The sequence below is a fragment of the Octodon degus genome, unplaced genomic scaffold (genome assembly GCF_000260255.1).
Source record: "Octodon degus isolate 3935 unplaced genomic scaffold, OctDeg1.0 scaffold00126, whole genome shotgun sequence".
NCBI lineage: Eukaryota > Metazoa > Chordata > Mammalia > Rodentia > Octodontidae > Octodon > Octodon degus.
In genome coordinates, this window is record NW_004524702.1 from 3,836,487 (window position 1) to 3,845,949 (window position 9,463).

A 9,463-nucleotide genomic window follows, 5' to 3' on the forward strand; every position below is an offset into this window, starting at 1 on the left:
CTTCTCGGTGGTGCGTGCTGCCCTAGCCTGTTGCTTCTTGAGGAAGTTGATGGAGCCTCAGAGGATTGTTGTCAGCCAACAGTGTTCTCATCTGAGAACATTTGCCGGCCTCGAAATCCAGCATGTCCCAGGGACCTGTTGTCATTTGGCAGTGAGCTGGGAGTCCTGGTTGGCGCCGAGCAGAGCTGCTCCCTAGGACTCCTGTGTGGCCTGGCACCCCGAGGTGCTCAGAGAGCCACCCTGCCCGCAGGAGTGGGAGCGGGCGGCACGGGACCGGCACCCTCCTGCCACGTCCCGTACCCTAGGCCCCACGCTCATCACCTGTCCCTCGGGCATGCGCACCATCCCCTCACTCCGCCCTCACCTGCAGCCTCCTGTCTGGCTCATTCCCCCTTGGCCCCACTTGTCCCCTGCACATCTTAGCTTAGAGCCTGGCGTGTGACAGGACCCCAGCCAACGTGCTGTCAGCAGCAGAGTGCACACCCCTGTCACACTGATGGAAACAGGGCCATGTTGGACTCCTGGCGTTGGCCTCCGGCTCTCTGCCTGGAGCCCGCATGTACCCACCTGTGTAACGGCAGCCGGGACAGCCGTGCTTCCAGGCAGACTGCTGAGCCATCATGCGGGTTGGCTGCACCTTCACCACTCATGTTCAGAATCTCGGGGGGGCGGGAGGCCTGGCTTCCAGGGGCCACACACGCAGCGGGGAGTGTGGCGACACCCTCCTGTCCTGTGGAGCGACTCCTGCATCATCCATAGTCTTAAGTAAGGAATCCACCCTTCTGCCTTTTCTAGTTCCTCCAAGCACAAGCATGCACACATTCTGCCTGCCCACTGGCTGAGAATAATAGTATCCCATGAGCTGTGTCATCTCCTGCCTCTTTTTTTTTTGGTCTGTTTGTACCTCACTGGTTGCTGAAACAGGCTTCTGACTCCAGGCAGGCATCATCTTCTTGCTCAAAAAAAAAAAAAAAAAAAAAATTACCTGATGACACATTGCTCAGACCATGACAACAAACATCCGTATTTCCCACAATTTGCCGCCAAAAAAAAAAAAAAAAAAAAGGAATAAAATACCAAAAGCCTTAAGGTTGAACTGAGGGCTCTCATACTCGGCTCATTTGTTTTGAGACAGGATCTTGCTAAGTGACCCATGTGGGGCTGGAACTTGCCGTTCTCCTGCCTCAGCCTCCCAGAGTACTAGGATGACAGGTCTGGCCACTGTGCCCTGCTGTTACTTTGTGTTTGCAAGTGGCATGGTCTTGAGTTTTTAGTTTCTGTCATCGGGTGCCTTCCTCAGAAGATAGCTTTTATCTTTCTCTCTTCCTCTCCGATAGATTACGACCGTAGTATGAATTGCTGAATTATGGTGGTCATCTAATATGGCTGAAGCCCTTAAAACAACAGCTTATCTTCCCAGAGACCACCTCCCCCTTCTTCTCCAACTCAGCCCAGGGTGCAGTGTCCTTTCACCCCTCCCGCAGCCTCAGGGAAGGCCCCACTCAGCTCCTCAGGTATATCTAAACATCCCCCTCAAACCCCACCCCTGGCAACAGGCCATGAAAGCCTCAGCCTGCCTTTGTTCCAGTCCAGAGAATCCCTTATCTTCCCAAATTCTCTCGTGTCCTCCAAGACAATGAAGCCCCTTTCCCTTTATAATAAAGCCCCTTTCCCTTTTCCTTCTGTCTGTTTCTCTGCTGCAACACTGTCAAAACCTATCGCTCTCCAATACAATCAGAGGAGGATTTGCTTGACTTAAATAGAATAACTATTTAAGTTATTAAGTCTGTTTGCACCAAGTCTGTTTGCTTGACTTAAATAGAGTAACTAATCTTCCGTGTCCTAGGGTGCAGCACCCCCTCTCTGGCACGCAGGCACTCAAAGCCTCTGCTCCGGGCACCTTTGGCCCCTGTTTATGTGGCCACTGTGTGCCCATTGTCCGGTGCTTCTGTCCACACGGGTGCCAGGACTCCTTTCACCTTCTGTTAAAAAGTCTAGGCCTCTGCTTAGGCCTCTTCCCTCGTTGGCTGGAACTTGCCTTTCCTCCCTTCGGAGCGCAAGCTGAGAGCTCTCTTTTGAGACTGTGTTTGGGAACGTGTGTTTATCCTGCCGTCAGGCTGTGTGGCTGGCAGGGTGGCCAGGTTTAGCGCTTTCAGCTGGGCATCACCTGGAGGCGAAGGCCTCGTACGTGCGGTGCTGCTGTGAGCAGCCCGCACTGCGGCGCTTGAGTGCTTCAGTGCTGCTTTTTCTTGATGTCCTGGAAATCCTAGTATTGCTTTGTGTGTTTTGAAATTTTGTGCTTGTGTGTGTGTGTCTCCTCTATTTCTCTGGTATTTTGAGGCTGAAAACTTGCCAGTGTGAGGTTCCTTTAAAATATTTGATCCTTTCCTTTTTTCTTAAATGTTCCTCTGGAGTTCTGCCAAGTGGGTGCTGAACACCCTGGATCTCGCCGCCTCTTCCTTTCTCTCTCTTACTTCCTCCCCTCCCCTCTTAATTTTTTTTTTTTCAAAAGAGACTTTCAGAACTACTTTATTTTTTATTTTTAATTTATTTTTAATTTTTTTTAACATTTATTTAGTGTGTGTGTGTGTGTGTGTGTGTGTGGCCAGCTCAGCCCACCAGGGGGCGGGGCTGGCTGGCATGTGGTGCTGGAAGATTGAACCGCGGTCCCTGTGCTTTGCCAAGCTTGTTCCAAGTAGGTGCTTTAGACCACTGAGCCATCTCGCAAGCCCTCCCCTCCCCCTCCCCTCTTTCCTCCTCTTCTTCCTCTTTTCCTTCATTCCTGTGTCTGTCTCTTCTACAGCTTTTTATTGTTCTTGAGAAGGGACTTTTAGTTGTTGCCCAACTTTTTGTTACATTTAAAAATTATTATCTTTTTTTTTTCTTTGTATTTTAGGCAAGGATCTACACGGTGTTCAGGGTCTCCCTACTAGATGGACTCTAGTGATCCACCTGTTTATAGCCTCCCAAGAGCTGGGATTACAGGCGCACGCCGCCACCTGGCATGCTGCCACGCCCGGTCTCAATTGCTGTCTTAGTGTGCCCCGGGGCGGGGCCGGCATGGCAGGCCCGGGATCAAGCCCCTGGTCCCTTTGCCTGCTTCCAGGTGCCTTAATCCACTGAGCTATTTGGCCGGAAAAATTATTTCTATCATTTCAGCAACATGCTTAGCCAGGTATGGTGGTGCACACTGATAATCTCAGCACCCAGGAGGCTGAGGCAGGCGGAACATGCTAGTTTGTGGTCAGCCTGTGCTACATAGTGGCTTCCGGGGCAGCCTGAACTACTTAGAAGACCCTTTCTCAAAACAAAGCAAAAGGAACCTGCTTATTCTCTCTCTCTCTCTCTCTCTCTCTCTCTCTCTCTCTCTCTGTCTCGCTCTTGGCAGCACCGTGTCCTTGTTTCATGCAGTGTCTGTTCTCTGAGACTATTCCTTATGTGTCTTAAATTGAATTTAACATGCTTTGTTTACCCGTTGTTTTGTGTTTGTCTTCTGTGAGCAAGCCTATTGAATCTGGTTATTTCATGATGAAGAATGGAGCACTTAAAACAACTGCTTGGAAGATGGCCTTCCAAGTGCACTTTAAATTTAAATGTAGAGTTGGGGAAAACTTTGTAATTGTTTATAGTAGAGATTTTTTTTCCCTCCATGTGCACATGTATGCATAGGTATGTCTTTTCTATTCTTTAAATTGTTTGATCTTAAAACAGATACCTTATTGCTCATGGAAATGTACCTCAGTTCCATGTCAAAACTGGCAATAAGCGACTTTTCGTTGGTGTTACTTGGATGATTTAGGGTCGCTTTAGAAGTTCAGATGCGCTTCTGTAGAGGCGGTCAGAGTGTGAAGAGAGGCTGCTGTTGAGGGCAAGCGGTGTGCGTTTCTTTACTTAGGTGCAGGCTTTCTCTTTTTTTGTTTTGTTTTGATTTTTACAGATGAAACCCAGGGCTTTCACGCTCAGCTAAATGCCCAATTCTTAGATTCTTTTTTTGAGACAGACTTGCTGTCTCAGTTACTTTTCTCTTGTTTCTGGGACAGAAATACCCAACACCCAAAATTAAGGAAGGAAAGTTTATATAGCTCACAGAAGTGGAGGTTTCAGGCCATCCTTGGCTGGCTCCAAGCCAGAGCAGCACCTGGCAGAGGGCCGCAGCTCATGGCGAAGGAAAACAGCAAAGAGCAAAGGGAGGGGCAGTGGCTGAGGCAGCTAGCCGCCTTGCTCTTCTCCTTACATTTATATGCAGATTACCCACCCAGGGCAGGTGTGGCACTTATACCCATAATCCCAGCATTGGATTTTAAATTAAGCACAAACTCTAGAAGCAGCCCCAATTGCATGCATGACGTTTTGGGGGGACAACTAGACACAAACCATAACACTTGCTAAATCATAAAGTTGCCCAGGCTGGGCTTGAACTTGTGATCCTTCTGCCTCAGCCTCCCAGAGTCCTGGGATTATACATATCCTCTGTTGGGCCCACCATAAACTATGTTTTTGTGCATTCCATAAAAAAGTGGAGGAATTTGATTCCTGGAATTGGATGTTGAGTGGTCATCTTTATTTATTTAATGTATCTAGCACAGGGTCTCACTACACGGATCAGACTTGTAGCGATCCTTCCTATTCTCTGGGATTACAGGAGTGCTGGGATTACAGCCTCCTAAACTCTGGGATTACAGGAGCGCCCCATGCTCAGTCTGAGTGGTCATCTTTTTATGTTGCTAATAATATTGGTTATGGAAGAAGCCCTAGGCCATTTACCTGGAGAAATACCTTGTGATTGCTCTGCCCCCATGGTGGAGCTCTGAGATTGACGACGGCCTCGCCATGTAGCCCCCCTGCGCCTTCTCTGAGCTCTGTGGACTGTCCGAGGTATGACACTGGACTTGCTGGAGGGGACATGGATGAGGCTTTGTCAGGAGAACAGCCAGTGCCCTTGTTCAGACCCTGGGTGCCGGCCGCGCCTGTCTGTCCTCTCACATACCCTCACCTCTCTCGGCAAGAAAGCTGGGGCAGAAGCTCAGTGCTCTGTCCAGGGCCTTGGTGGTGGTGAGTATTGTTGGGATGCAGATGGGCTCAGAGGATTCTGAAACCTGGGCTTCTGTCCCCATGATGTAGCGCAATCCGGCTCCTCAAGCTTGCCAGGCAGGCACTTAGACCACCAAGCTCTCTTCCCCAGCCCAGTGTGAGGTTTTTTAAAACATGGTTTGATACTTTCCTTTTTAGAACAAAGCCTTTTTCTTTCTACAAAAGAACCTTTTTTTTTTTTTTTTTTTTGGTGGAACTGGGGATTGAACTCAGGCTCTTGTGCTTGCCAGGTAAGCGCTATTCTACTGAGCCATCTCCTCAGCCCCATACAAAAGAGCCTTTGCTTAACAAAAGTTAAATTAAGTTTTTCATTTAAAAATGATATTTGATACAGCAATTAATCACTAAGAAGAATATATGCAGTGTATTATTTGTTGAAACTGTCCTTCTGATATGATTTGAAACTGTCTCATTGCTATCTGTTTGTCAATAAAACTTTGGAAAAAAAAATAAAATAAAAATGATATTTGAGCCAGTCGTGGCTCACTCCTATAATCTCAGTTTCTAGGAGGCTGAGGCAGGAGGATCTCTGTGATCTCAAGGCTAGCTTGAATTCACTGCATAACAAGACCCTGTCTCAAAAAAAAAAGTTTGAAAAGTTTAATCCCCTAAAAACCTGACCGTTAAGTATGTGTTTTCAGTTAGAGGTGTCATATTCCTTGTAGTGCGTGCACCACAGGCATCGCTTTAGGTGAGCGGTGCTTCATTCTGCAGGGGATTTGCCTGCTGCGCTAGTTTTCTCTTGCTGCCTCACCGACTGGCCCCGAGCTGAGAGGCCGGAGCAGCAGGGTACCGACCCCACGCCCGTGAGATCCTCCCTGGATGCGCGGGCAGTCCACCCTGCACAGAGCCCACACACCTGCATTTGGGTGGCTGGCCGGCCCCACTTCCGGTCACTCAGCTTGCTGGCTTCGGGGCCCCCCTCCTGCCCTCCAGGTCCCTGCCTCTCAGGAGTGGTCAGGAAGGAGCGCCTCCGGTGGAGCCCAGCGCTCGCCCTTCTGCCCTGGCGGGCCCTCGCTCTGCCTGCTGGGCTCCGTGTCCTGCTTGCTGTTGCTGTGCTGGCCTTGCGCCTGGCTGACCTTCCAGAATGGCCTCTGTCGGGATCACTGCAGGGCTGTGTCTCCCTTAGGAATGGAAAGGCTTAGAGCTCTGCCTCCCACGGGCACTTTTATACCATATTGGGTCCACAGTAAAGCTCTTTAATTTTCCAGTGCCTGTGCCCACAATTTAATTGTTCAAACTTTCAGCTGTGCAGATTAAAAGACCACCAAAAAAGCAGAAGAGTGTAACCTGCTTTATAAACTGTCTTTTCAGAGATGGTTCTGTGCTATTTTACCTTTGGTACTAACAGCACTTTCATTTATGGACTCCTGCATTTACAAATAAATTTAGAAAGACATTAATGGTTTTGTCATTTTTCTTTGTTTTTGAATACTAGGAATTGAACTCAGAAAGTCACACTTGCTAGGCAAGCACTGTTTTTTTTTTTTTTTTATCTTCAGAGAGGGTCTAGCTATTATTGTTCAGGCCGGCTTTGAACTTGAGGCAGGCCTCCGGCCTCAGCCTCCTGAGGATGACAGGTGTGCGACACCACATCTTATGAGGCCTGCTTTTTACTTATGACATTGTTTGGCTATTCCACACTGTCCTTCATGTTCCCTCCCGCCTCTGGCGTCTTGGGGCGCTTGCGAGCTCTTCAGCAGGTGTTAGCGGGTGAGTGTTCCACCTGGAGCGCAGCCCGCGCTGCACCGCGTGGCTCACATGTGTGGGCAGCAGCCGTGAAAGTCCCCTGGAGCACAGCCCGCGCTGCACTGCGTGGCTCACATGTGTGGGCAGCAGCCGTGAAAGCTGGCCTCCGCTCAGGGCCACTGTCCAGGAGTGAGGCATAGCCTGGAAGTTCTGCTCACTTGGTTCTCACTTTGTTCTCTCTCTCTCTCTCTGTCTCTGTCTCTGTCTCTGTCTCTGTCTCTGTCTCTGTCTCTGTCTCTGTCTCTCTTTTTTTTTTGCACCAGGGATCAAACTCAGGACCTTGCGATTGCCAGGCAGGTGCTTATGCCAGAGCTATCTCCCTGGCCCTCACTTTGTTTTCTTTTTACAGCTTTAATGATGTTTAACTGACACACAGTGAACCTGGCATATTTAAAATGTGCATTCGATAGATTCCGACACATTTCTAACGCCCACGAAACCATTGCCAATGTTAAGGAGAGGTCCCATGTTAAGGAGAGGTCCTGTCTGTCAGCCCTAAAGTTTCCTTGTGCCCACGACCCCGCCTCTGCCCGCCTCCCTGCACAGGTGAAGCGTAAAGTACTGGTACTGTTGGCTGAGCAGCCCCCCAGCGAGTGTGCGTCTATCTTAGGAAATGCCTTATTCCTAATAACCCCAAGCCAGAAGAAAGCACGTCTGTGGTCAGCTAGTGAGTGTGCAGACTGAATGTATTTAGTAATAAAGAGAAGTGAGCCTTTATTTAGTTTGAATTGAAGATTTTCATACTTGAATCAGATGTGCTTTCTTTGTTAAACAGTAGTTTACTTGATGTTGGCATTTGCGCCTTGTATGTCCCTTAAAATGGAGGGAACTAGTTAATAGTAGCAAGTTCGTTACTGATGAACCATAAGAGTGTATTATTATATCAAAGGTTGATGAGTCCTAGGAGAACTTACAGTCAGAAGTAGGATAGTGTGACAAATAAGAAGTGTCGTCAGTGGTGGTTGTGTGGGTTTGTAGATTTTTTTATAGGCTAGGTGAGCCGGAATCATGGCAGTAGAATTAAAAGAAAGACTTCTGGCACAGACCAAAATTCTTCCGGCTCTGGTCTGTTAGCAGTGCAGATGAGCTCTGGGCGCACGCTTCTGAGTGCTGCCTGTGGCCTGGCCTTGATCAGCGCCTGCCTGCGCAGGTGTCGCCCCTCCAGTGTCATGGTTTTGCCTTGTTTAGCACATCCACATTTTCACATTGCTTCAGGCCATTTTTAAGCTAGGGACCGAGGCAGCCCCCGACCACACGCAGTTCTTACCTGGGCTCTTCAGATGGCCCGCACAGGAGCTAGCTTCTGTTTGCCTTAGATGCTGGGTACAGAGCTGCACACGGCCGGGTGGTCAGTCCCAACCCTGTTCTTACTTCCTTTGTTTGATTGTATTGTGGTCTATTTTTTACACAATGCATCTTTTTTAGGAGCATCTGGCTTTCTCAGAAAAACCATCAGTACTGTGTCTGGGTCTGTTACCCTTAAGAGACAAGGAAGGAACAGAGGAGCCTTGTGTAAGGTCACAGCCTACAGACTGTTGGTGCCACGCCGCATGGCTGCAGTTTTCTTCTATAAATTAATGGTTTTATGGGGACTTGAAGAATGCATGCCCATTACATAATGCAAATGCGAGTTGCAGGGTATGGTGTGGACAGGGAGCTTAACCAGCCTGTCCATCAGCGATTAATCCCTGCTGCTGCTGTTACAGTACATGCTTTGTGAAAGGTCTTCATTTCACTCAGTCTGTTTATACCTTTCTGGCTCCTCTTAGACACATCACACCTGAGAAGTTTTATGTGGAAGCTTGCGATGACGGAGCGGATGACGTGCTCACCATCGACCGCGTCTCCGCAGAGGTCGTGCTTGCAGGTACTGCGGGCCGGAGCTGCCGCCCGGGGCTGCGTGGGCTGGGGAGGCCGTGTGTGCGGGTCTCGGGTCCTTCCTTAGGAAGTACTCCAGGGCTTGGGTGCGCATTGAGTGCCTTCCATTTAGACTTTGAATTCTTGCTGCCTCCTTTAATTTTTTATGCTTTTTATAAAAAGGGGGGGAAATCTCCTTTTAGGTAGTATTGTATTATCTGTATACTTTAATAACTTTAGACTATTTTCTGTGCTCCTTTATCTGAATTCTGACAATTCAGTTGGTTTAGATGGATAAGCTTCTCCTTTTTTTTTTTGCGGTACCAGGGATTGAACTCAGGCCCTTGTGCTTGCCAGGCAAGTGCTTATTCTACTGAGCCATCTCCCCACTCCCCTTCTTTTTTTTTTTTTAAATGCCGCGAGTGTGTCAGAGCACACATTGCCTTGGTTTTTTTTTTTTTTTCGGTACCGGGGATTGAACTCAGGCCCTGGAGCTTGCCAGGGAAGCGCTTATTCCACTGAGCCATCTCCCCACTCCCCTGTAAGTGGGTTGTTAACGATAGGAAACTAAATGATATCCAGGATTTCTCTATATTATCTGTATGTAATTCTAAGAATAAAGGATTATTTTCTGAAAGAAGTTGAACCTAGGGTTGGTAGAACACTCCTGGGTGGCTACACTGCCAACATCCTGGAGCAGACTGCAGGAGGATCTCTTGGGTCACAGCAGACTGCCAGCAGGTGGAAAGCAATCTGGATGAATTCT

General features: G+C 48.6%; 1 protein-coding gene across 2 annotated transcripts in view; it reads left to right on the forward strand.

The window, feature by feature from the left end:
• Sacm1l (SAC1 like phosphatidylinositide phosphatase) overlaps positions 1 to 9,463 on the forward strand; it is a 54,480-nt gene that overhangs the window by 11,255 nt on the left and 33,762 nt on the right. Inside the window, exon 2 of one of the 2 annotated variants that reach the window (XM_004640673.2) lies at positions 8,610 to 8,707. In XM_004640673.2, the coding sequence (XP_004640730.1) occupies positions 8,610 to 8,707 (98 nt within the window). Of the gene's footprint in view, positions 1 to 8,609; positions 8,708 to 9,463 lie in introns of those variants that run through there. The other variant, XM_023700682.1, reaches the window with a different exon arrangement.